Genomic DNA, 26,977 nt, shown 5'->3' with positions numbered 1-26,977 from the left:
CTATGGCTGAAAAAATGCCAGCGGCCAGCCGTGTGAAAGACCGGGAATGGGCCTTCTGGGCAGAGGCCCAGTCGGAGGGAGGGCAGTGGGCCCGAAGCCCTGAGGGCAGGGCTGGGTAGATGTGTCGACGGTGGCCAGGCAAGCAGTGGCCCCGGTCAAGGGCTTGGACTTTATCCCAACCTCACTGGGAAGCTCCGGAGGAAGAAGTGGGAAAGGGCGCCTTTGTGGAAATCGCTGGAGACACTGATGGCTTGAACTGTGCTGCCAGCAGCCCAGACAGAAGTAAACAGTCCTGAAATTAATTTTGAACTTTGCTGGGAGGGGTCAGGTCACTGCAGCCCTTGCCCCCCGTTGGTTGAAAAAGCAGTTAAACAGAAAACATCTCTAAGGCGGTCATATCAAGCCTGTGTCGCCGGCAGTTGTGCTGAATGATTAATCTGTAATCTAGGAGTTCAGACTGAGAAGTCACCATTGTTTCGTAATGTCCAGTTTGCCAGTGGATGACAGAGGATTTCTCCCGTAACTGGTCCACTAGCAGTTACCCTCCACCTTGCGTAACCACCCTGCTTCGCACTGGCAGCAGCTGAAACGATACAGTACTTTTAAGGATTATGTGGAACTCAAGAGCCCTAAGCACGCTTTTGTTTCCTGTAACTGACCATTTTGGATCGTCAGGACACTCTGTAATTGAATCGTCTCTCTTTTTGTCTTTATTTTTCCCCTCCTCCCCGTCCCAGATGAAGTAATAACATCTCATGGCGCAATTGAAGCTGATAAAGAAAACGTGCGTCAAGAACCGTATTCCCTGCCGCAGGGCTTTATGTGGGACACTTTAGATTTGGGTAACGCCGAAGTGGTGAGTAAAACCTTCGACCTCGTTCCCCGACTTGGCGTGGGTTGCTTCTGCGCTGGTCCCAAGCATCACAGGCAGGACGCTTCTTTGGTCTCGTAGCTCAGGGAGCTGTACACGCTGCTGAATGAGAATTACGTGGAGGATGACGACAACATGTTCCGCTTTGACTACTCGCCCGAGTTCCTGCTGTGGTGAGTCTCGCCGGTCACGTGTGCTTGCTGGGGACAGGGCGAGGGGGGGTCGGCCTGTCTCTGTCTGTCCCTGTGTTCCTGGACACTCACCGCATCTGTTTTCCTTGCCTGCACTGACTTCAGGGCTCTGCGTCCCCCAGGCTGGCTGCTCCAGTGGCACTGTGGAGTCAGGGTATCTTCGAACAAAAAGCTAGTGGGGTTCATCAGCGCCATTCCCGCGAACATTCGGATCTACGACAGGTACATAGTGAAGCTTGTCAGTTTTGATACATTGCTTCTCCAAGAACTGTGGTTAGAATAGGCTTTTTTTTGGTTTTGGCCGTGCCGCGCGGCATGTGGGATCTTAGCTCCCCAACCAGGGATGGAACCCGCGGCCCCTGCAGTGGAAGCACGGAGTCCTAACCACTGGACCGCCAGGGAATCCCCTAGAATAGGCTTTTTGAAATGACTGAATGCAGGCTGCTGATGTTGAGGGAGGTTGTGTGCGTGGGGAGGGCAGAGGTGTATGGAACTGTACTTGCTGCTCTGTTTTGCTGGGAACCTAAAAGTGCTCTAAAAAATAAAGTTAAAAATAATTCATAAAAAACAGGTTGTGAACAGTGACCAAAAAAAAAAGAGCTGTATTTTTCTCTATCTCTTTTTCTGTCTCTGCTTCTCAGTCTCATACATGCACACACAGGTATGTATATATGTCCGTAGCAGAAAAAACAAAACTGTAAATAGGTATTTCAGATTTGTTTCTGGGGAAAATAATTACTCGAGGGATTCTTTTTAAGTCTTTCTATCCACAGATATGTCTGTTCCATTTTTGCTCTGGGTCTTCAGCCCAGAAAGTCAAAGATACAGTTATGAAACGCGAAGATCTAATGCGTAATAGGTCTCTTCACCTTTCAATGTACTGGGTGAGCTTATTTACTGCTAAAAAGCATTTGATCTCAAGGAATATTTTGTGCCAAATGAAATGCCTCCATATCTGGAACCAGAGCAGAGGATGGGCTTTGGAGCTCTAGAAGGTTTATGGTCGCTCAGAAAAGCACCAGCTCTGGCCTGGTCGAGGCACTTCCCAGGGATCCTGGGTATTGCATTATGCTCCAAAGCAACGTCCTATTAGATTCTGCATCTGGGTGACCCAGATGTCGTAACTGTATACATTACAGGAAAAACAGATATAGAAACTTTGAGGCACAGCTGATCCAGTTTCTACACTGAAAATTCAGAAGAGACCAAAGTTCTCAAATTTATTTAGAACAAGAGGGTTTGCTTCTCCACAGCCTGGAGTTTTGATCATTTTGGTGGGGGAGTATGGAAAATAGCTAAATCTGTGAAATATCTAAAAGATAGAATATTTTTCTTAAATATTGTGTTAAAGGAGGGCTTTCAGTTTCTCATTCTTTGAAATGTTATAGGTGTTGTCTTGTTTTTTGAAAATGTTTTCCTCTTAACGGTGGCTCTAATTTTCAACACCTTTATTTCTTAGCGTGAAGAAGATGGTCGAAATCAACTTCCTTTGTGTTCATAAGAAATTGAGGTCCAAACGGGTAGCCCCAGTGTTGATTCGAGAAATAACCAGAAGAGTGAACCTGGAAGGGATTTTCCAGGCCGTTTATACTGCTGGAGTGGTTCTTCCCAAGCCAGTGGCCACATGCAGGTAATAGCGTCCCACCTTTATCTTGCACGTCACCTGTACCTAACGCTTTGAGCCTCCCTCCCATGTTGCTACAAGTATTATTCTCCACCGGCGTAACCCAGAGGGACTTTGGCTGACCCGTGATGATGTGGTTGGTGGGTAGCAGAGATGGAGATAGAACCAAGAACCACTAGCCCAGTACTCTCGCAGTAAACCCCACAGTCACGTGATACTAATGGTGCTACATCTCCATTTCTGTGTCTCTTCCATTTGAAAGCATAGTCTCTGCCTTGGGAAACCCCGGGCATCAGTTATCTCGGGATGCCCTGTAGTACGATTTTCTTTCCTTCTCTAACACTCACTGTCACACCAGTGCTATCAGGAACTACTCCGAAAGCTTGATAAACATCAGCTGAAAAACCCGCTAAAGCTGTTTTTATTTCTTCATCTGCTCTTATCAAGCTTTTAAAGGTTAATCTAGTAAGAAAATTGTTTATCAGATTGTCACTTGAATAACCTGTTCCTACAGCCTCAGAAAGAGTTTCTCCCTCTGTTATTTTTATTGACTCAAATAAGATGAAACTTCAGGAAAACAGAGTATAAAAGACAAAACTGTAAAATGACTCTCTCCTATTAACTTATTCATAAATAAACAGAATAAATAAGACTTCACAGGTGTTATTTTAATATAATCATTCATCCGAGTACCTAAACTAGAAACACTTAAGAAATTCAAGCTTGTTTTTCAAAAAGTTGTCTTCTTTGGTGTGCGTTATATAAGTGTGAAGGCTACTAAACTTAAGGAGAGTTTTTTCATGTTTTTAAACTTTTTGGTTTGCTATCTTAGAATCTGTGATGCTCATTCAATACTTACAGACTGAGCATTATCAATATTCCTTCTGCAATTCTAAGATTTCTCTTTATTGAAAGAGATGGACGGTTACAAACAACAAAGGAACATAACTGGGACATCATTTAGAGGTCAAAAATGACAGATAAAATAATTGCATAGGAAGAGGGCCAGCACCCAGCACTGCACTGGGCCCAACATAAGTGTTCATTCACTGCTTCTATAACAGCTGAGCTTAGACAAAGGTGAAAAACTTGGAGAGTCAGAAATCAGTTAGATCTTAAAATCTGTATTGTATTCCAGATACTGGCATCGATCACTAAACCCCAGAAAATTGGTAGAAGTGAAATTTTCTCACTTGAGTAGAAATATGACTTTGCAGAGAACAATGAAGCTGTACAGACTTCCAGATGTAAGTAAGAATGATTTGCAGTTTTTCAAAGCTGTTAATAACTGAAACTTTTAATGTAGAAAAGAATTATTTGCAGGAAGCTAAAAACTGGCTCATGGGTCTGAGGATGTGAATATGCAGCTAAAAAGACTGCATAGAACTCTGGGGCCAGAAAAAAGGAGGTGGGGTTTTTTTTTTTAAGGCTTTTTAAAGTTCTTCAGCTTGGGGTTGGAAGGGCTTGAATTCCAGACATGTAAGTTTTGAGATTTTGAGTATTTATATTCTGTTTAGGAAGAGGAAAGAAAAGTTCAGGTTTCTGATGATATCTTAACACATGGAACTAAGGAATAAGGTTTAAAGAAGAAACCCGGGGAGAGGAAATAATGTCTCATTAAATTAGCATATTTTTAAACTAGTAAATTCCCAGTGTGAAAAATTGTCTCTTAATAAGTGGAAATTTAAACGTGCTTATCAGTCTTAGCTTTGTTCAGGGCTCAGATGGTGAATGAATTATCTATCGCTACGTAACAAATTACCACAAATGTAGAAGTTCAGACCAACACATGTGCTATCTCTTGGGTTCTGTGGGTCAGGAATCAAGGCACTGCTTAGCTGAGGCCTTTGCTTCAGGGTTTCTCATGAAACTGTCATTAAGGTGTCAGCCAGGGTCGGGGCCTCCTCTGAAAACTCGACCGGGGATGGATCCACTTCCAAGCTCACATGGCTGTTGGCAGCCTTGAGTTCTCTGTGGGCAGTTGGCCTGGGGTCCTCAGTTCCTTGCCGGCCATCGGCCTGAGGCTGCCTCAGCTCCTGGTCGGCTGGGGTTCTCTGTAGCTTAGCTTACAGCACAGCGGCCTGCTTCATCGAACCCAGCGAGGAGAGTCTACAGAGAGCATCTGCTAGCAAGATGGAAGTTAGAACGCTGCGTAGTCAATTAAAGTGGAATCACTGTTGCTGTATGTCATTGGTTAGAAGCAAGTCACAGGCCCCACCCACACTCGAGACAAGTGGATGGCGGGGACATGAACTCCAGGAGGGCAGGCATCACTGGGGCCATCGTGGAATCTGTCCGCCAATAATGGGATCTTTTGTGTAAAGTTTTGGTTTCGTCAGAGCTATTCTTTCTTCTGGGTTGTAGTAGATATTTTAACTCGATTGAGGGATTCTTGTGCAATATAGCCATGTTCCTCCCAAAGAAGGAGAGGACTTCACCTGTGGAAGGTGCAGCCAACTCTAGCGCCTTTTGTCTTGGGCCGGTTGTGTGTTTACCAAATGCATGTGATCAGCGGCTGCAGGAATTGATGTCTTTTTTCTGATGACAGACCAGAATCAACTAATTGCTGACTCACGCAGAATTTCATAAGGAGAAAAGTGGAGGTGAAGGAAACCAGGTGTTGGAGATGTCAGGGTCATCATTCCGGGGCTCCACCACCTGGTAGAGGGCCTGGAAGGCACTGTCTCCCTTCTGCCTAAGCTGTAGTTGCAGACAGTGGGGCTTGAACTATGAACTCACTGCCTATCTGTGAGGTCAAGGACAGAGGGGGGAACGTAGATCAGAACAGAGATAAATAAAAAGCACAGGTGACATAATGAAGGAGGGTCCACGTGTCCTGAGGAAGAAGGACCAGGCCCCCTCAAGTTGGGGTGACAGAATTGAAGGTACGTGTATGGAGACATGTGCACTGAAATGGAGATGCAGGAAACTGCTCTGAGGGGTCACACCATGATCATGACCATCGTAATTTACTGATCAGCTAGAAATAATTTCTGCTAGTGGCCGAGACCCAGAGCCACTGAGCGGGACAGAGTCATGTAGAGGCACAAGTGGCCATGAGAAATAAAGAGGAACAAGGGAGGCACAGTGCACAGCTAAGACAGGACACCATTGATTCTCAGCCTCCTCCTTGCAAATTGTCAAATACTTTGCCGTATGTGAGTTGAAATAAGAACTGGAGGCGTGCCTACTTTCTTCACTAGGGCCGAATGCTGTTCTACTTTGGTCTCCCCAGATTTAAGTTTCTTGAGCCTAAACCTGTCTAGTTGTGGGTAAGGAAAGTGCCCCCTTACACATAGTTGCCTAACGTAGACTGAAGAATAAGGAATTTTAGTAGCTGGCGTTGGTTTATTCAGGATGATTAGAATTAGAGGTACTGAAAGTTAGTTTTGACTTGACTTTTTCCATCAGCCTTCATATTTTTGTACAAGCATCCATCAACTCATAGGTAACAAAGTTTTGACAAGTTGGTGATAAATTGCTGGTGGGGCGGGCATTGGTGGTGAAACCAGACCTTGGCATCTTGGTTGTGGTTAACCTAGTTTCCTTGGTGGAGCAGTCCTCTTCTGGCCATGTTGCTATGGTGATTGCCTTTTTTCTTCCCTAATAAGTTGAAGTTTATAAAGTGCTGTCACGTATATTGTTCAGTATATCCTTCCAACCAACTTTTGAAGTCAGTATTCTTATCCCCATCGTACAGATGCAAAGACCGAGGCTTGTGAAGTTTGATGCTTAGACCAGGGCCTGTCACTAATAAGTGGAGGACTTGGAAGGCAGGCCCTAGACGTCCATGTTTCTCCTGTGAGGTCCCTTTGCCTCCACCCTCACCTCTAACACAACTGCCTTGGGGGCACCAAGGCCCAGTCCAACCAGACGTCTCACTGTGCCGTCATTAGAGACCAGGTTGAGGCAGGAAGGGATGAGTGTCAAGGTCCAAACACCTCTCATGGGTGTGTTCCAGCCTCCCTTCCTCCTTTTAAGTCATAGGGAAGGAAAGAAAACTAAAGAGTAAATTATAAAAAAAAAGAGAGAGAGAAGATAGAAGAGATGCAAGTAGAGACACTGGAAAATTGGAAGGTGCTTCCAGCAGCCACCATGGTGTCAGCTCCTGAGTTAGAAGCTGGACGAGGCAGCATACACCAGACCGCCTCCTTCTCTCCCGAGGGCCCAGGTGGATGATGCCCCCTCTGGCAACTGCATCATTTAAGAACATTTTTGTACCGTGAAGCATAAAGACAAGAACCTTACTGAATACAGCTTTTGCTCTTTGATTCTATCTCGTTTTCTGATTTGCCAGGCCCGTTTCTGCTTACCGTGCCGGCTTTACATCTTTGCTGTGGACATCTGACTATAAAAGTCAACATTGATTGCAGCCAGCATTATGCCAGACAGTTAACATCCATTATCTCATTTATTATCTACACCAATCAGAGAGGGCGGGTGACTGTCCCCAATCACAGAAGAGGACATTGAGACACCAGATTGATCTGCCCAGAGTCTTCCAATCAGGACAGAACCATCCCCGGGGCCCATGCCATTAGCTACTGTTACCTGCGAGACTAAGGTTTTCCCAAGAGGAACACAGTTTCCTACCCTTTCAGTGTTGGTTTGTTTTTAATTTGGTGTTGAGAATTTCCAAATCACGTTGGGTTTTTTTTTTTTTTTTTTTTTAGTCGGTGCTCTTCAAGGTGAAGGAATTTGAAGCAGATAAAAAGCGGGAGTCAGGTTAATCTCCCAGTGTCTTTACATTGTGTTGCAAGAACTTTACGCCTGGGAAGACATGCTAAGACTCAGGTGTTCTCGATTTAGTAACTGTCGATGTTTTTTTAGTGTTTAACGTCCTACTGCTCCTTCTTAAATCAAATAAATAATCATAATCATTGCCGACATCTCTACTGTGGAATCTTAGCTCCAAATCAGTTCACACCACATAGTTTGACAGAGAACAGCACTGCTTCTGTTTTTCAATAGGGCTCTGAGCTTTGTTTCCTTATGTACTTACAAGCAGATTTTACGCAGATTTCAGTGCATATAGAGTCCAACAAGCAATGCATATTAGTTGGATGGTGGGAAAGTATCTGATTCAGAAATAGAGTTTGTTTTTGTAAGTTAAGATTTTCTCAGTTACTGGAAGTTTTTTCTGCTTTTTATTGAAGTCTCAGAAAACATTGCCACTTGATTCTTTCAGATTATGCCAAAGCTGAGATTTTTGTCTAGGTATAGAATTTCCCCCACCTCTTCCTGAAGACAACAGCTATTATATAAGATATGATTCTTTTTTTGTTTTTGGCGGCACTGGGCAGCTTGCAGGATCTCAATTCCCTGACCAGGGATCGAACCTGGGCCACAGTAGTGAAAGCCCGGAATCCTAACCACTAGGCCACCAGGGAACTCCCTAAAATATAATTTTATATTTTAAAATTTATTTCGTGCTTCTGTAGATTTCTTGGAGAGGATGTGACTTTCTGATATTAGAAAGAAACAAGTTTAGGCTCTGAGACACATAAGCCATTGTTAATCAGCAAAAGTAAATATTCTTCCCCTGTTTCTAGGACCTTATATGTTTTTATAGCTGGATATAGTCTGATGTTCTCTCCTGCTTTAATGCTCCTGTAAAAACTTGTTTGAAGTGCTTGGAAATTACCAAGTTTATGTGTTTTCTCCCTGCCGGTTTGCCAAACAATACTGTTTTCACTGAGTCTTCCTTATCTAAATTCTATTACCCATTTTTCTGACCTTCAGAGACCTGAGGTAGCAGTTCTCAAAGTGTGGTCCAGGGATCCCTTGAAGTTCCCAGAAACCTCTGGGGGGCCTGTGAAGTCAGTTTTTTATAAAACACAAAAGTATAATTTGCATCTTTCATTTCATTGTCTTATAAGTGCACTGTGCAGTCTTCCAGAGGCTATATGGAATGTGAGCTTACACATTCTTTTTTTTAAAATTTCTAATTTAGTTTCTAATATGATAAATGCGGATAAATATAACCCATGTAGGCAAAGCTCTTTGGGAGTACTGAATAATTTTTAAGAGCATAACAAAGTCCCAGAACAAAATATTTGAGAACTGCCGCTTTAAGGGTGTCTTCTGGGCAGAAAGGATGTTGATTTTAGTGATTACACAGTATGAAAATTCAGTGAATAAGAACTGTGCTGCAGAAGCATATTTTGCTCCAAAAAGGAGTTGGCCAGCTTCAGTCTTCATTTCTGAATGTTCTCTGTGAACAGAGAAGATGTATCCTGTTGCTTTCATTAGTTAATCTCATTGCTTGATATTATTGATTCTTACTGAACCAGTAACAAAAGAAAGAACAATCTGATGTTGAGAAAGGCTGTTTAAAAATGTATCAAGGTCATCCTCATAGTAAAAAATAATCTTTTCAAATGACTGCAGTATACATTTGGTATGGCTTTGGCCTTCCTACCAGCATTTAGAAATGTATATTTATTTCATGTAACACCATTTAGCAATCACATAGGTTTCCTCTTCCCATGAATTGCAGTGTAGAAATGCTCCGAATAACTAAAATTGGCTTAGGGAAACAAAAGAAAAATACAGTTTCACTCCTGGCTTGTACTTAAATGCCAGGCTGTAGAAATATCATCTCTTCAGAGCTGACAGTGACTTTTTTCCGTGTCTGCAGCCTTCACCTCACCTTTTTGGGTAAATGATTGTGCTAAAAACCTAGGAATCCATTCATTCATTCAACACCTATTCAGGCCATTATTAACCAAGGGTTAAGCCTTGGGTGGAACCTGGGACCTGGAGATTTCGGGTCCTTTGGCTTTGAGATCCATAGAAATACTAAAAGTATGAGTTCTCTATTAAATGTCAAGGACTTAAATTCTCTCAATTTAGAATATTAAACTATTTTAACTGCATTACTGCATCTTTGTAGATTCCATAAATCATAACTGAGTGGCACATAGTAAATACTCAGCTAAGGACTGCTGGGTCTGTAAACACAAAGCCCATCTCCTCCCAAAGTGAATCAGTAATCAATCAGCGGTTCTTGTCACAGAACGTTAGAAACCTCAGCACAACTACTAACATCCATCAGAGCCGACACTCAAAATGAAAACCCATTTTCCGCCTTGGTCTTCTCCCCTACCAGTAGTCTGGGGGCATGCAGGAATTGTGATGATCTAATTTTAAAGGCAGTTTTTAATTTTAAAGTACTTAGATAAACAACAAGGTCCTAATGTACAGCACAGGGAACTATATTCAATATCCTGTGATAAACCATAATGGAAAAGAATATAAAAAAAGAATGTATATGTATGTATAACTGAGTCACTTTGCTGTACAACAGAGATTGGCACATTATAAATCAACTATACTTCAATTAAAAAAAATTCTAAAAGTACTTAGCGGTAATTTAGGACAGAAAAGATAGAATAGCACTATTTATATGCAAGTTATTTGTCACTTAAAATTTATCCAATATTTCTTCAAGAAAAAAAAATATCGAGTTAACTGGGAAAATGCAGTTGTATTTGTATTAAGTTTTTTCTTTGTACAAACAAGCAAATGTAGTGACCTTTCTCACTTCTGTTGTCAAGTATCCTGGTGTCTGTACACTTCCTATAGTTGCTGTCTGGAGCTCTTTTAAGGATAAGACTTGAACAAATCCAAATGGGGACTTGTCCTGACCTTGAGGGTTTGTTATTCCCATGGCCTAATGTAAAAATTTTGATGTTCTGGAATGATGGATTCAGATGCCTATTCTGATCACCTTTTAATCAAAAGATGGCATAAGAGACCAGGGCCACTACTTGGCAACCAGCCATTCATTCTTGGCAATTAAAATGCTTCCCTTCCCATACTGACCGATATGATTTTTACTTTTCTTTCATTTTTATTGCTCACGAGAACAGAAGAGCTACATCTTTTCCACGGGCTATTGGACAAAAAGATTTTCTGCCCTATCGTGTAGGCTGTTAAAGTTCTTGGCATGGGGATATAGATGAACTTGTAGTGTTCCCGTTGGTTTTGTCTGGGTCATGGACAATACTGACCAAAGACCTGGTACACAGAGATAGGATAGAACATGTCGTGTAGCTTATGTTCTAAACTAGTGGTTCTCAAGCTTTTTGTGTATACGAATCACCAGGGGATCTTGTGAAACTGCACGTCCTGACTTGGTAGGTCTGCGGTGGGCCCAAGATTCTGCAGTTCTGACAAGCTCCCATGGGATGCTAATATTGCTGGTCTGGGGATCATGCTTTGACGCCAAGTTTGTTTACTCCTCTTATTTAAACCTCCCAACTTTTTTTGTTTTAATAAATTTATTTATTTTATTTTATTTTATTTTTTTGGCTGTGTTGGGTCTTCATTGCTGCAAGTGGGCTTTCTCTAGTGGCGGCGAGCAAGGGCTACTCTTCGTTGCTGTGCGCGGGCTTCTCATTGTGGTGGCTTCTCTTGTTGCGGAGCACAGGCTGTAGGCACGTGGACTTCAGTAGTTGGCGGCGCACAGGCTCAGTAGTTGTGTCTCACGGGCTCTAGAGCGCAGGCTCAGTAGTTGTGGCGTACGGGCTTAGTTGCTCTGCAGCATGTGGGATATTCCTGGACCAGGGCTCGAACCCGTGTCCCCTGCATTGGCAGGCGGATTCTTAACCACTGTGCCACCAGGGAAGCCCGTCCCAACTGGTTTTGTTTTCACTCCAACAGGTTACAAAAACTTCGGGCTTGAGGCCAATGGAACCAAGAGATATCAAAGCTGTTCAAGAACTAACCAACAGTTACCTGAAGCAGTTTCATCTAGCCCCGGTGATGGATGAAGAGGAAGTAGCCCACTGGTTCCTCCCCCAGGAGCACATCATTGACACTTTTGTAGTGGAGGTAAAGAGAAGGTGATAAGATAGTACAGAGAAGTATGAGAACACTGTGCAACTGAGTCCATTTTCCAGAAGGATCATAGAGTGTCCATTCCCTTCCTGCCCACATGACCCAGTGCTTCTGAACCAGCTTCCTGCTCACCCTTTCAGAACCAGCTGTTCTTACAGCTTCCATTCCTGGCAGAAGAGCACACTTTTACTACTTGATCATGGGGAATCAGGGTTCTGATCTGCTCTGTTGTTGTCTGTGTGACTAATTGCTTTTCTTAGTTTTGAAAAGGCCAGTTTGGATGATCTCATCTGAGAAGGATGTGTCCCAAAGTTTAATATTGTTTTGCTTTTGCAAAACTGGTTGGAACTGAACTGCCTTTGTTCAAGATGGCATAATTCAACCACTTCACTCAACCCTTGTCTTCTTGATTTGTAAAAGGTTTTTTTTTGCTTTTTTGTTTGTTTGTTTTTTGGCCATGCTGTGCAGCTTGCAGGATCTTAGTTCCCCAACCAGGGATAGAACCTGGGTCCCTGGAAGTGAGAGCACCAGGTCTTAAACACTGGACCACCAGGGAATTCCCTGTCAAAGTTTTATATAGCCTGAATACTGATACTTTGTATTGTGGTCCATTTCTGGGTTCTCTATTCTGTTCCATTGATCTCTGTGTCTGTTTCCTCACCAATACCACATTGTCTTAATTACTGTAATTGTATAGTAAGCCTTGATACCAGGTAGAGTGATTCCTCCTACTTTATTCTTCTTTGTCAAGATTATTTTAGCTAATCTAGTTCCTTTGCCTTTGCATGTAAATTTTAGAATAAGCTTGTCGTTATCTACAAAAGACCTTGCTGGGATTTTGATAAGAATTACATTAACTCTGTAGATTAATTTAGGTAGAATTAACAAGTCTTCCAATCCATGAACATGGTATGTCTCCATTTATTTCGGTCTTCTAAAATTTATTTTGTCAGCATTCTGTAATTTTCAGCATCCAGATCCTGTATATATTTTTTAAAGTGTTTACCTAAATACTTCATTTCCTTGGAGTGATTATAAATGGTATTATGTTTTTAATTTTGGTTTCCACATGTTTATTTTTAGTATGTAGAAATGTAATTGGTTTTTCTTTGTTGCTCTTGTATCCTGCAGGCTTGCTGAAATCACTTATTAGTTCCAGGAATTTACTTGGAGATTTCTTGGGATTTCCACATAGACAATTGTGTCATCTACAAATAGGGTCAGTTTTATTTCTTCCCTTCCCATGTGTATGCCTTTTCTTCCTTTCTCTTGCCTTATTGCAGGGGCTAGATATTCCAGTACTTTATTGAATAAGAGTGGTAAAGATCAACATCCTTGCCTTGTTCCTGTTATTAGAGGAAAAGCATTCAGTCTTACCCCATGAATCTTATTCCATGATGTTAGCTGTAGGTTTTTCATGGAAGCGCCTTACTGATTTGAGAAAATTCCCAACTTGTTGAGAGTTCTTATTATAAATGGGTGTTGGATTTTGTCCAGTGCCTTTTCTGCTTCAATTCATACAATCATGATTTTTCTTCTTCATTTATTGATTTTCATTTATTGATTTTCAAATGTTTGACCACCCTTGCATACCTAGAAAAATTATCCACTTGGTTATGGTATATAATTTTTATACATTGTTGGATTTGAGGTGCTGATATTTTGTTGAGTATTTGCTGAGTTCATGAGAGATATTGGTCTGCAGTTTCTTTTTTTGTACTGTCTTTGTTTGGTTTTGGTATCAAGATACTACTGGCCTCATAAGATGAGTTGGGAAGTATGACCTCCTCTTCTGTTTTCTAGAAGAAATTATATAGAATTGGTGTTAATTCCTTAAATGTTTGCTAGAATTCTCCAGTTGAAACCATCTGACCTTAGAGAATTCTTTTGTGTTGAAATAATGAATTCACTTTCTTTTATGATTATAGGACTGTTCATCTTGTTTGAGTTTTAATACAGTTTAGAAGAATTGGTCTGCTTCTTCTCAATTGTCAAATTTGTGAGAATAAAGTTGTTCATAGTATTCCCTTTTAATGGCTACAGAATCTGTAGTCATAGCCCTTATTTAATTCTGGTAGTTCTGTCAGTTAATGAGAGGGGTGTGGAAGTCCCCAACTATAACTCTGGATTTGTCTTTTTCCCCTTCAGTTCTGTCAGTTTTTCTTGATGTCTCTGGAGGGTCTTGTTTGGTACTTATACATGTTGGACCTGCATGAGTTTCTAGTGGATTGATCATTTTATCATCATGTAATACCCCTCTTTGTCTTCAGTAGTTCTCTTTGCTCTGAAGTCTACTTCCTTGTATATTAATACAGGCAGACCTCGTTTTATTGCATGTCGCTTTATTGTACTAAGCAGATACTGCATTTTTTACAAATCGAAAGTTTGTGATAACCCTGCGTCCAGCAAGTCTGTTGGTGCCATTTTTTCCAACAGCGTTTGCTCACTTTGTTTCTCTGTGTCACATTTTGGTAATTCTTGCAATATTTCAAACTTTTTCATTATGGTTAGATTTGTTATGGTGATCTTTGATGTTACTACTTCTAGTCGCTGAAAGTTCAGATGACGGTTAGCATTTTTTAGCAATAAAGTGTTTTTAAATTAAGGTATGTACATTGTTTTCTAGGCATAATGCTATTGCATACTTAACAGACTACAGTATAGTATGAACAAAAGTTTCATATAAACTGGGGAAACAAAAAAATTCATGTGACTCGCTTTATTGCAATATTCGCTTTATTGAGGGGTCTGGAACCAAACCCACAGCATCTCTGAGGTATATGTGTATAGCCACTTCTACTTTTTTAAAATTCATGTTTGCATGGTATATCTGTTTCAGTCCCTTTACTTTCAACCCATCTATGTCATTGAATTTGAAGTGAATTTCTTGTAAACGGTATATATTTGGGCCATATTTCCTTATCCACTCTGCCAGAATCTTTTGATTGGTGTTTTTTGGCATTTACATTTGATGATTATTGATATGTTAGAGCTTAAGTCTTCTATATTGTAATACATGTTTTCTGTTTGTTTCTTCTGGTTTCTGTCCCTCTGTTTCTGTTTCCTTGCCTTCCTGTTCCTTGAACATTTTTGGATGTCTTGATTTATTTATAGTGCATTTGAGTATATCTGTGTAGGTCTCATGATGGTTGCTCTGGGTATTACAGTATACAGATGTGACTTATCACAGTCTTCTGGTATCCATGTTGTACCACTTCAAGTGACTTTACTTCTCTTTACTTTTTCATCATTTTTTTCACATCTTTATTAGAGTAAAATTGCTTTACAATGTTGTGTTAGTTTCTGCTGTACAGTCTCATTGTTTAAATATCACTGTCTTGAGTATCAGATGGTGTCATAATTTTTGTTTCAATCATCGTGTCATTTATAAAACTCATGAGAAGAAGCATAGCTCAAAGTATGTACCCAGATTTCTGTTCCTTCTTCCTTCCTTCCTTTCTGATGCTCCATGATGCTTTCTTTTATGATTTCCTTTCTATTTGAAGGATGTACTTCATCCAGTCTTAAAGGTATGTCTGCTAGCAGCAAATTCTTTTAGTTTTCATTTGTCTGAGAATGTCCTTATTTCCCCTTCTTTCCTGAAGAAAGTTTTGCCAGATACAGAATTCATGGTGGACGGTTCTTTTCTTTCAGCTCTTGTGCCACTTGCTTCTGGCCTCTGTGGTTTCAGGTGAGCAGTCTGCTGTCATTTGAATTAGTATTTCCCCATAGGTAATGTGTTGTTTCTCTGTGGCTACTTTCAAGATCTCTCTCTGTCTTTAGTTTTTGGAAATTTCATTATGATGTGTCTTGGTGTGGATTTCTTTGGGTTTATCCTGTTAGAGTTCACATGGCTTCTTGAATCTATTATGTCCGTTTTGCCAGATTTGGGAAGTTTTCAGCCATTGTCTCTTTCAGCCCCACATTTTCTTCTTTCCCTCTGGGACTCCAATGATATGAATGGTGAAACTTTTGTTACTGCCCCACAGATCCCTGAGGCTTAATTCTTTTTTTTTTTTTCATTCTGTTTTCTCTCTTGTTTCAGATTGGGTAAATTCAAGTTCAGTGATTCTATCCTCTGTCATCTCCACTCTACTGTTGAGCCCATCCAGTGATTTTTTTTTTCCTCTAATTTCTGCTGTGGTGTTTTTCAAGTTGAAAATCCTTAATAAAGCTGAAAATTTAGGTCTTTAAGTCATCTCTCACTTTTGCTTAACATCTTTAATTTCATAATGTTTGAAAAAAAGGTTTAATGAATCAGAAGCACTCAAAAACCAGATAATACATCCTCTGGAATTTTCTGCTAAAACAAATATTAGCAATGGCATATGTGGTCTAGCCTCCGCAGCTGTATACTTCAAATATATCATGGTTTGAATTATATGCAGACTTGCATAGGTCACTGCAGGTAATAGAAACAATGCAAACAATATTGGCTAATTTCTTGTATTGAAAGTGTACCAGTGATGACAAAACAAACACCATCTTTTGCATCCCTTTTGATTTTTGATAGCTTCAGATTTTCTCAGTTATTCACACACATATATTTTGATGCAGTACCAGTGCCTTTTTACAAGCTTCTAAAAAACTAGCTTCCAAATCCTATCCAACTTCACTTTAAGCTGATACAATTCCTGCCTTGTGCCAAGAAGATTATTATACAGTATCCTTTAGTTGGAAAAGGTAGCCTTCTAATCCTTGGTGCTCTTATTCCTGCAAAAACAATGAATTTACTTTTATCACTGTCCCATAAGTCTAGAGAGACTCATTAGTCAACCAGAGAGCGTTCCTTTTAGAACATTCTGCTTCGTAAGAACTTGATGCTAGTTGCTGACGAGCACTTAGGCTGAGGCACAGCTCCACGCTCTTCCTTGGCCTCTGCCCAGCATATGGTAAGGGGCTCCACATCAGACCTGGAGAGCGGAGCATGAGCTGTTGCTTTTCATTCTAACGGAAAGCTGTGGTGCAAGTCAGAGATCAAGACGTGAGCTGAGATGCCTGGATGAAACTTGTTCAAGGAGATGTTTACCTGACATTGCCTTTGTTCTTTAGAACTCCAGTGGTAAACTAACTGACTTCCTGAGCTTCTACACGCTCCCCTCCACAGTCATGCATCACCCCGCCCACAAGAGCCTCAAAGCCGCCTACTCCTTCTACAATATCCACACAGAGACGCCGCTGCTGGACCTCATGAACGACGCGCTCATCATCGCCAAGCTGGTATGCAGCTCACTCCTTGTCATCCCGTGTGTGTCTCCAAATACGTATATTGGAATATATAAAACATCTTGTATTTTCTTCCACACGGTGGGGGGATTTGTTTGAGATACTTCTTACTGTTGACAGTCAAAGGAAGAATGTTGATAAGAGGTTTTTTTTTTAAATTTAATGGCTATTTTCATCATTAATTCTGTTGTAACTTAACCAAAAAGACATTTTGTACAAATTAGAAACTTGTAACCCTTATATAAAGATACACGAAATTCATAATATAAGGAATATAAGAAAACTAACGTGATCCCATGATACAGGCATACCTTGGAGATATTGTGGGTTTGGTTCCAGATGGTTCCAGATCACTGCAGTAAAGCAAGCGTCGCAATAAAGCGAGAGCCACACGAGTGTTTTGGCTCACAGTGCATATAAAAGTTATCTTTACACTATAGTGTAGTCTGTTAAGTGTGCACTAGCATATTTAAACAATGTACAGACCTTAATTTAAAATACTTCATTGCTAAAAAAAAAATGCTAACCATCACCTGAGCCTTCAGCGAGTTGTAGTCGTATCAGAGATCACAGATCACCATAACAAATGTAATAATGAAAAAGTTTGAAATATTACAAGAATTACCAAAGTGGAACACAGAGACACGAAGTGAGCAAATGCTATTGGAAAAATGACTCTGATAGACTTGCTCGATGCAAGGTTGCCATAGACCTTCAATTTGTAAAAAACCCAGAATCTGTGAAACTCAATAAAACAAGGTCTGTCTGTATGGGGAAAATATGAGTGTATTGCAGTGAATAATTGGCAACAGTAGTTTTCTGATTCAAATAAATAGTCTGTGAATTTTAAAATTAAAGAAATTTAATTTTAACTATTGGAGTTATTATTATTAAAAGGATTTGAAATGAAAAGAATTAAATTCAAAATGTTCCTTACAATATTTGCATTATTTTTCTATTTCCTCAGTGTGGTAGTAAGGATAATTGTTAAATTCTTGCTACAAATAAACATTTTTCTTTAAAAAGAAATTGAAATCAGCTGATGGGGACATTTTGATGTAATTGCTGAGTGAGAAGATAAATATTGTTCACGAGAAATTGGGAGCAACCCTTCAAAAGTGTCTTCCTTGTAGTCTTCTAGTATTTGATCATTGGAAACATTTTTTTTAATCTATTTTAAGTGGATCCCCAAATCAGCATTCTTCTTTGCTTCTTTGATCTTGTAGCTCATTTTCAACTACCTCCCCAAAAAGGCCAGTAATAAGTTATTTAAGGTAAAACCCCTGAGAAATAGAAATGTAGGTGCTTCATCTATATCACATTTTGCATAGTATTATCTAAGCTTTTTTTTAAATTCTGTTTTTACTATTGAAATGTTACTAAATTTATTTCCCATTATCAGCCCAAGACAGATACACGATTTAAAGTCTTTACAGCTTTGATTTCTTGGCGTAGGTTCAGGTAAGTCAGAACGTAGAAAGGCCAGTAACTAACAGTTCTGGTGATAGAGCCATCTAGGCAGCTGTTTGCTTCAAAAACAGGGACAAGGGCTTCCCTGGTGGCGCAGTGGTTGAGAGTCCGCCTGCCGATGCGGGGGACACGGGTTTGTGCCCGGGTCCGGGAAGATCCCACATGCCGTGGAGCGGCTGGGCCCGTGAGCCATGGCCGCTGAGCCTGCGCGTGCGGAGCCTGTGCTCCGCAATGGGAGAGGCCACAACACTGAGAGGCCCACACACCGCAAAAAAAAAAAAAAAAAAGAGTAGCCCCCACTTGACCCAACTAGAGCAAAGCCTGCACACAGCAATGAAGACCCAACGCAGCCAAAAATAAAATAAATAAATAAAATAAATTTAAAAAAAAAACAGGGACAAAATATTTCCTGAAATTTTAATAGATTCTTTTTTGTCAGCCATCAGACTGCACTTTTCGATTCAGCATTTCTGGATAATCTTGCTAACTCCATCAGATTCACTGCTTGCTAGTTTAATAAGACAGTTTTGAACTGAATTCCTAACCCATACTATATATTGCAGACATTAAACCTTATAAATGCATTATCATTTCAAGCTATTAGTAGGGGAATGAAATGTTATACTGAAATACATAATATACAAAACACTCTAATCCTTTGAAACTTTAAAATTAAATTTTTTTTACATTGACAGAAAGGATTTGATGTATTCAATGCACTAGATTTGATGGAAAATAAGACATTCTTGGAAAAACTCAAGTTTGGCATAGGCGATGGCAATTTACAGTATTACTTGTACAACTGGAGGTGTCCAGGGACAGAGTCCGAAAAGGTAAGTGAAGTTGATAAACCTTTGTAAACTTGATAAATTTACCTAGAAAATCCCATATTTGCTTCTCTTCGGATTGTTGAGAGGTTTTTTCTTTAGTAGCTTTTTAAAAATATAGCTCTATTGTACTACATTATAATTTTTCTTGCTCACTTGTTTTTGCTATTCCGTTTCTTCCCTCCCTTTAGGTTGGACTCGTATTACAGTAGATGGATATTTCTATTTCTAGAACTCTGATGTCATCATTTGTTAATATCCTAGTTAATGATTCCTGGAACTGCCATTCCAAAGAATAAAAGCACAACCTAAGTGACATCGAAGTGTCAGTAACAGAAAAGATGGAAAAACATCGATTGGTGACCAATAGAACACATTTCTAGCTAGAATGTTAACATTCATCCTTTTTTTCGCTGTTGACCCATTTGTAGGAGGGATGGAGGGAGGATACAAAGAGCACATTCCTCTAATTTTCAACCTTCTGACTGTCTCCCAATGAAGAGAAGGTATTTGTCCCTCTCTAGAAAAATGGACGGCTTTTCTATGGATTGAACAGAAATCACAGAATCGTGTAGGAAAATCTTTGCCATTGTGTGGAGATAAACTGCTGCCTTTCTGTTTATTAAGTGAGGGTCTGTGGGTCCATGTAGCAGAATGAGGGAGCCATTTGGAAAGGGTTTACTTATGTCACTGCACATGATCTCATCGGGGACACCTATGGAGCCAGCATTTCTGTAACGCAGTGATGAGCGGTAGGTGTTAAAGTGAAGAGTGAGATAAAAATGTTTACTGGTTGACTATTTCTCTAGAAGCAAAGTTGCCAAATCAATAAACACACAAATGGGTACTTTGATCTTCAGCAGGTTCGTGGCTTGGTTCCAAAGCAAGGTTTGGGGCAAACATTGTGTTCTCTGAAGAGCACACAACCCTGACAAACTAGACTGTTCTGCTCCTGCAGAGACTCTCTTCTTCTCAGCAACAGCCAGGATACGTGAGGAAAAGAAAAATCAAAGCCCTCAAGTCAGAAGACATGCCCAGTGGCGTTTATGAGTGCCATCAGGACACTGATAATTTGAATGTTTTTTATTACTTATGCAGAATTGCACATATTTCTTTATCCTGACTCTAATTTATCATGAACGCTGTCGTGCTCTAGGAAGATGTCTTAATTGTAAATAAGTCTTGTGGTTTTGTTACTGATGGTGTTTTTATCTAGGATTTGAAAATCCAAGTTTCTCGGTGTACATAGATAATGTATATATCACCAATAGCCCAAGGGGAAAAAGATGCTGGACAAGGCCACCTAAAACGGCCTCGACTCAAATACCACAAAGTAGATACTTCTTCCTGCCTTTATGTACCAGTGCCTAGGCCGTTCAGTCCAGAAAAATCTAATTACCTTCGACAACAGGATGCCCTTCCTTCATGTTACAAGTAGTCAAAGGACACAATCATACCTTATAAAAACAGGCAGGAGCTGGCACACTGTGGCCCATGAGCTAAACTCAGCACAGCGCCTGTTTTTGTACAGCCCACGAGCTAAGAATGGTGTTTACATTTTTGAATGGTTGAGGAGGAAAAAAAAAAAGTTTTGTGACATAAAAATTACAGGAAATTCAGATTTCAGCATCCATAAATAAAGTTTTATGGGAACAAGGCCTCATTCATTCATGTGTTGCCTGTACGTGGCAGGCAGGGTTGAGTTGTTCCGACAGAGACTGTGGACCGAAAGGCCTAAACCTGGCCCTTTAGGGAAAAAGTTCTGTTGCCTCTGATTTCCTCTAAAAATCAGAAAGCCTCTTTCTGCAGCTTCCCGTCATCCTGAAGGCCACCCCACAGCTGTGGCACCCTGGGACCTCCACTAGGGGGCATGCGTGGGCTCCGAAGTCGTCCTTAATTTAGGACACCACAGTTTTCCTTCTCGAAGACGCGAGAGAAGACTTCTCCTATAGGATGATTCAAACCCAATTGCGTTACCTTTCTTTTCCTAACGTGAGGAGGATGCCTGCAGAAGCAAAAGTGAACCAATTCACTGAAACACCAGAATTAAGTAAACAAGATTTTTAACATAATCCAGAGTCGAGGCTCCAGTTGGGAATTACGTTCCACTCATTTTTATGGCAATCTTAACATGAAGTAGGTTTTCGAATAATTGCAGGATTGTCCCTCAGAAATTGTGTCACGGGCTCACCCCATGACAAAACTGTGGCATTGTTCCTCTGTTCACTTACATAATTGCAGTTAATAGAGTTCATGTTCTTTTACTCAGTAATTTTTAAATACAGTAATTTATAAATTATTAGCACATTTGCCGCTTTATAATGCCTCTTTATAATTTACGCATGTTACCAATGAGCATTTTAAAGTAGAAAATCAGTACAGCTGCTTGTGTTTATAAAGTAGCCGTTAGAACTAAATTTCAGTGCAATACACAGTGTCTTACAGATTCAAAAAACCCACACCACCCCGTGTCCTTTGTCAGTAATGGAAATGCTCTGGTCCATGACGTACCCTTGCCCACACACTTGCCCCATTTTTTGGTCAAGATGGCATTCAGTAAACTTAAACGGAGGTGGCATCATCCACAGATCAACCAGAATTTAGGCTGAAAATAAACCTTGGCAAGCCAGTACCTTTCCCGTAAATTACAGAAAGCGCCTTTTCCAAACACATGCTGGAAAGAGCGGATGCGTTAACACAGAGCACCGATCCTGTTCCGTATACTAACACGAGCGACCCCGGTCATGGCAGACTCACCTCTGAGCATCCAAGCTCCTCCACTTATTTTTTTATTCTCTTCCTGCTTTATTTCACCTAATTACCATCATACTTTGGATACATGCTAAAGTCCCAAGGAGGTAAGTTAACCGTGTAAAGGAGTGAATTCTTACCTAGTCAGAATAGCTTATCTGGCAATTTTGATAGATGTTTAGCCTTTCTCCCAAGCCCACGCTTAGGCCTGCCTACAAAGAAAGGCAAACTGACAGTAAAAAATAATAATGTATTGTTTCTGAGGACAGTGTATTGCTTGGCATTTACCATCTTTCCTTTACAACTGATGGTGCACCTGCCATCCAGCTTCATCTTCCCCGCCAACTAGAACCGTGTCTGTGTGGCCTATTTGCCAAGTTCGGACAGAAAGATGTCCAGTGTTGCAGGATACAGATGTCCTTGCTCACAAGCATCGTGCCAGCCTTTTAAAAAGGGAATTTATACAAGCATGGACATTAGTTTCAATAAACTTTTGTTTTGATACTCATACTGCTGAACATTCTCTGCACTTAGTGTCCCTAAGCTTCAGCCTATCTGTGTTCTACAGTCAGAGAATCTTACACATTCGAAAGGAACGATACTAAACAGTGTCCCAAGAATATATGTAAAAGTCATTTTATTCGCGGCTTCTCTACGAGGTGGCGTTTTACAACTGTATGAAGTGACAGGTTTATACAAGGTTACTTTGAAGCCGTTTTTTTACTTTTGGGTGGCTTCCTTATCTTATTGGGGTTTGGAATCAGTTTCTTTATTTTCAGGGGTTGTAACACTGCAGCCTGCTGACCCTCAGCAAGCTTTCTCTTGGATTTAGGGAGGTCTTCGAAGGAAGTGTCCAAAATTTCTTTGTCTTGGCTTTCCAAAGACTCCATCTCCGGGTTCTCCCCGGGGTCTTCAAGTGTGTCTCGGAGCCACGGCACGTCCAGACGGGGGACTCTGGGGATGATGGCCCTCACTTCCTCCGCAAAGGCAGCTGTGTTTCTTTTGAACCCCAAGGCCAGGACGCACGTCAAGCCCATGGCGGGTGCGAGCCTCTCGCTGAGCCGGGGCACCTGGCAGGCAGGGACACCTCTGCTGGCGCTCAGCGGCACCAGGTGCGCGGTGACGATGGCTGGCTTGGCCGACTTGCACGCCAAGACCAAGAGCAGCTCGTTCCTCTCCAAGGCTCTGGTGACCTCATTGATGCCGATGGCAAGCTGCTTTCTGACGTCGGCAGGGGTCCACCCTGATGCCTGGGGCTCACCTTCTGGCTTTTCCTCCTTCAGACCCTCACCAGTGTCCACATCCATGCTGCACGTGTCTCCACTTTGTGTTTTCAAAGCGGGCTGCTTTCTCTTTCTCTTCCTGTCCTCAGTCTTCTGAAGCCCAAGAGATTTAATCCTGTCCTCCAGGGTCTGTAGTATGAAGTGCATATCCTCCCTGTCCAGGGCACCCCAGCGGATGGTATACGGGTTGTTCAATGATGTCTTCACAGGTAAAGGTCTGGTCTTCCGCACAGAGCCCCTCCCTGGTGCCTGGGGGGCTGCGGCCATTCTGAAGACCCTTCACAGGAGCAAAACGACAAAGGAAAACACGTGTTAACTAGACATGCACACCTTAAGGATATCTTGGCTGTGCCCTTTCTGATTTTGGAAAGGCTAAAGCAAGCCTACTTATATACGACATATATACACATACATATATATATGTGACCATACATCTAACTTCTCTTTTAAGTTTTCCCCATTTTTTCCTGTGATTCGGTCTTCATTCATATACACGCAATTTATGAATGTTTTGCGTTACTGTGATCATACTGAAATCTATTTATTTCCTTTAAAATGTTCCATGTTGCTACTTGTTCATAATTATTTATCCTCTTCAGGACCTCTGGTATTAGTCTGATAGATTTGTTACCATTTTCTGTATTGCCCTCTACTTAGGCTTCCGTCCATCCATTCAGCAAATATTCACTGAGCACCTCCAACTCTTGAGTCACGGGTACCGGGTTTCAGCCTTGAGCAAGTTCCCACCACCACCTCTGTGAGTCCCCGAGTCCGCCTGCCTCAGCACACAGTCTCTAAGGGCCGTGGAAGCCTCTGCCATTCATAATTAACCAGCTGTGGTTTTTTTTAAGAACTGGGACCATAATGTATGCACATGACTAAAAGTCCAAATGATACTTTCATTCTGTGCCCTTTGGTAAGTCTCCTTCCCTCCCTGGACCCTAAGTTTCTTGTCTGTCTTTCCTAAAACACGATACACAGATTCCCCCTTCCCCTGATAGGTCCAAGCTGGCCGTTCCTCTGGCTGACAATGTGATGAAATCTAGGGAAATATCATAATGAAATTTAAAGATATTAATCCATTAAGGCAAAATAGTAACAGGGATCCTTGCTGGGGAAATGTTATAAACCACTGTTCAGAGGAGCATGTCCTGTTTGTCCTGCCCAGAGGCAACTGCATATTCCTCTTTCTTCCCTCAGTATTCTTCCTGGGCTCAGCCGGGAACCACAGGGACCCAAGGTGCAGAATTGAAGGAAGTTAAACAAGCCAGCTCTGGAGAAGTCTGGTTTTGGAACTGTTCCTGTTTTCAGGTAACCAGATTTTCTCATTCCAGGTCATTCATCCCGCGCACACCTGCTCCCCGCTTCCCCAAGCACCCCTGGCAGGATGAAAAAAAATGAAATCTCCTCCAATCAAACACCCTCCTAAGAGCCCGGCTGCTGCTGCTGAGGAGCGGGTGTCCCGTGGAGTGTGTCATAAGGCACGTTCTCCAAGAATTATTTGGTTCTCACCCGATTCCTGCGTGATGGCCCTGTGTGTGGAGGAGGAAACAGACTCAGGTTAAGTACCATGCCAGAGTCACAGCTGGTTTCCCAAATCCAAATTTTATGCTCTTTCAATCTTGGCTGCACCTAAAAAATAATCTGTGACTTTACAAAAGACAGAGATGGTTGGTCCGTACCCCAGGTCTGCTGAATCAGAATCCTGGGGAATACAGCAGGGCACCTGTACTTGTCAAAAGGCTGCCCAGCTTAATATGATACAGAACCGGAATTGGGCACCATTGGTGTAGGACAGGGGGCCTTTCCACAGTGGAAAGGCCTGAGACAGGGTCTCCTGACCTCCACCGGCCTTAGACGTTCCTCCTACATCACCTTCTCACGGAACACCAAAACTCAGCTCCCTGGGGTGTGAGCTCAGACCTCGTTCGTGTCAGCGTTGCCCACTGCTAGAGACTCGGCGTCTGCCCCCTAAGCTGCTTCCTTCCGGTGCAGCCCCCCCCCATCCCCATCATCCCCGTGCAAAGCAGGAGGCAGCTCATCCAAATCCAAGGAAGTGACTGGCAAAGGCTGGCACCAGGTTGAAGATGGTCAGGAAAAGGGAAATAAACGACCAAGGAGCAAACATGAGGCTCTATCGGAGCTCTGCCAGACCACAAACTGCAGTTCATGTGCCTCAGCATTCAAACAGGGAGTAAGTACTTACAGTCACGTGCTGCTCTGGGCATCAGCTCCTCCTGTCTTCAGAATCTAGGCGAGGAAGACAAGAGCCAAGTGGTTCAGATAAGTAGAGTCTCATGGGATATAATCCAAAACCGAAGTGGAACAAGTAACAGCTTTGGAGGAGAAAATGGGGAAGGCCTTGCTGAGGTGCCTTTGGAGGCCACTGCTGCCCATGAGGTCAAGTGCACACTCACTGGAGTGACATCCAAGGGCCCCCATGTCACCATCAGCCTACCTCCTTACACCCCACCATGGAACCACATACTGTTTAATGAGGTCACCAGTTCCTCCCCTCCATGGCTTTACGCACATTCCCTCTGCCTGGGGAACTATTCCCACCCTCAGCCCTACCACCACCTTTCTTACTTGAACAAGTATTTGTGGATTATCCACAATGCACCAAGCCAGAAAGATGATGAATTAAAGCAAAAACAGCCACTGAGCTCATTGGGCTTAGAATCTATGTGGGAGACTTACGCACAAGTAAAATATAAGATGTGATGCACATTAAGGTCAGGGACCTACAGGATCCTGAGCAGAGGCCTGACTCAGTTGAGGGGGTCAGGAAGGGCATCCCGGAGGAAGTGACCTTTTAACCCACATGTGACACCAAAGGGAGTACCTATTCGGAAGAGCATCCCAGGGAACTGCATTAAAGGAAATGATGTCAGTGTTGCCCGGGCAGAGATGCTAGAGAGAGCGGAGAGAGCGGGAAAGGCGAGGAAGGACCAGACGGTGAATACACTTGCAAACCCTACAGTGGGAAGCGGTTGTAACGTTCAAAGCAGAGGAGTGGCGTGGCTGGAAAGGCGGCACAGAAAGATCTTTGGGGATTCGGCCCAGGAGGAGTCCTTTGCCACGACCGGAAGCAGCAAAGAGGCTCCAGAGTAGTCCTGGTAAGTGACGGTGGCCTTAGCTAGAGTCGCCGCAGAGGGGATGGACGGAAATGCATGCTACTTGAAACAGTTAAGAGGTGCAATCCGCCCGACTCAGTGATGAACTCGGGGTAAAGCAGAAGAAGGACTCAGGGAGGACTCCGAGTTTCTGGATCTGGTAGCCGACCCCCGAGTTACTCTCTTCCTATGGCCTGCCGCCTCTCTATCGAGTGCCTACTTACTTCACTACTTAACACACGCGACCGGAGTCATTTTCTGGTCCCCCTCCACTTCTAGACCGCGGAGTACAGAAGGGCCAGGGTGGGGCTTTACCTATTTCTCGTACCCGACAGACGCTCAACTCCAGGCAGAGAGCGGAGCGTGAGCCGAGGCCGGGACGCAGGAAAACACGCCAGTACGGGCGGGGGCGGACCCAGGGACGGGGAGCCTGGGAGACCTTGCGCGCACCCGGCCCAGTCCCAGGCTCGATCCCCACCAGCGGCCCCTCCGGATCTCAGACCCCAGCGCAGACCCTCACTCACAGTCGTCCCTGCGCCGGTTCCACGTGGGCCGCGCTGTGCGTACGCAGAGCCCACGCCTTCCCGGGCCCCGCCTTCCGACGCGGTGGGGCGGGGGAAGGGGAGGAGGAACGGCTCAGAGAACACGTTTCATTCTTCTGCATCGGGCCATTTCCAAACGGGAAAGTCGGCCCAGGGCGTCGCGACAGAGCGACGAAAAGTTTCTATAAAAACCCTGAGTTTAGGAGCGGGTCGGAGGCTCTGAATAAGGCCC

At 42.5% G+C, this 26,977-nt stretch overlaps 2 protein-coding genes across 7 annotated transcripts in view; one reads left to right on the top strand and one right to left on the bottom strand.

The window, feature by feature from the left end:
• The window catches only part of NMT2 (N-myristoyltransferase 2), a 55,797-nt gene extending 35,086 nt beyond the window's left edge, over positions 1-20,711 (top strand). Inside the window, exons 4-12 of one of the 2 annotated variants that reach the window (XM_019933488.3) lie at positions 738-856; positions 953-1,044; positions 1,168-1,284; positions 2,522-2,692; positions 3,825-3,933; positions 11,354-11,524; positions 16,583-16,750; positions 18,922-19,059; positions 19,245-20,711. In XM_019933488.3, the coding sequence (XP_019789047.2) occupies positions 738-856; positions 953-1,044; positions 1,168-1,284; positions 2,522-2,692; positions 3,825-3,933; positions 11,354-11,524; positions 16,583-16,750; positions 18,922-19,059; positions 19,245-19,265 (1,106 nt within the window). In that variant the 3' untranslated portion in view covers positions 19,266-20,711. Of the gene's footprint in view, positions 1-737; positions 857-952; positions 1,045-1,167; positions 1,285-2,521; positions 2,693-3,824; positions 3,934-11,353; positions 11,525-16,582; positions 16,751-18,921; positions 19,060-19,244 lie in introns of those variants that run through there. The other variant, XM_033852476.2, reaches the window with a different exon arrangement.
• A 1,713-nt stretch (positions 20,712-22,424) lies between these two features.
• RPP38 (ribonuclease P/MRP subunit p38) lies at positions 22,425-26,977 on the bottom strand. Of its 5 annotated transcripts, none has more exons than XM_004314328.4 (3): positions 26,519-26,977; positions 25,294-25,423; positions 22,425-23,364 (listed from the first exon to the last, which is right to left on the bottom strand). In XM_004314328.4, exon 3 carries the CDS (start codon positions 23,352-23,354, stop codon positions 22,506-22,508), a length of 849 nt encoding a protein of 282 aa, XP_004314376.1. In that variant the 5' UTR covers positions 23,355-23,364; positions 25,294-25,423; positions 26,519-26,977; the 3' UTR covers positions 22,425-22,505. The 5 variants fall into 5 exon arrangements, with proteins under 5 accessions (XP_004314376.1, XP_019789049.1, XP_019789052.1 ...); XM_019933490.3 differs by having other exon boundaries at positions 25,294-25,337; XM_019933493.3 differs by having other exon boundaries at positions 25,294-25,337; positions 26,532-26,977.

The sequence above is a fragment of the Tursiops truncatus genome, chromosome 2, assembly GCF_011762595.2.
Source record: "Tursiops truncatus isolate mTurTru1 chromosome 2, mTurTru1.mat.Y, whole genome shotgun sequence".
Classification (NCBI taxonomy): domain Eukaryota; kingdom Metazoa; phylum Chordata; class Mammalia; order Artiodactyla; family Delphinidae; genus Tursiops; species Tursiops truncatus.
This window is presented reverse-complemented; position numbering and strand designations above follow the sequence as displayed.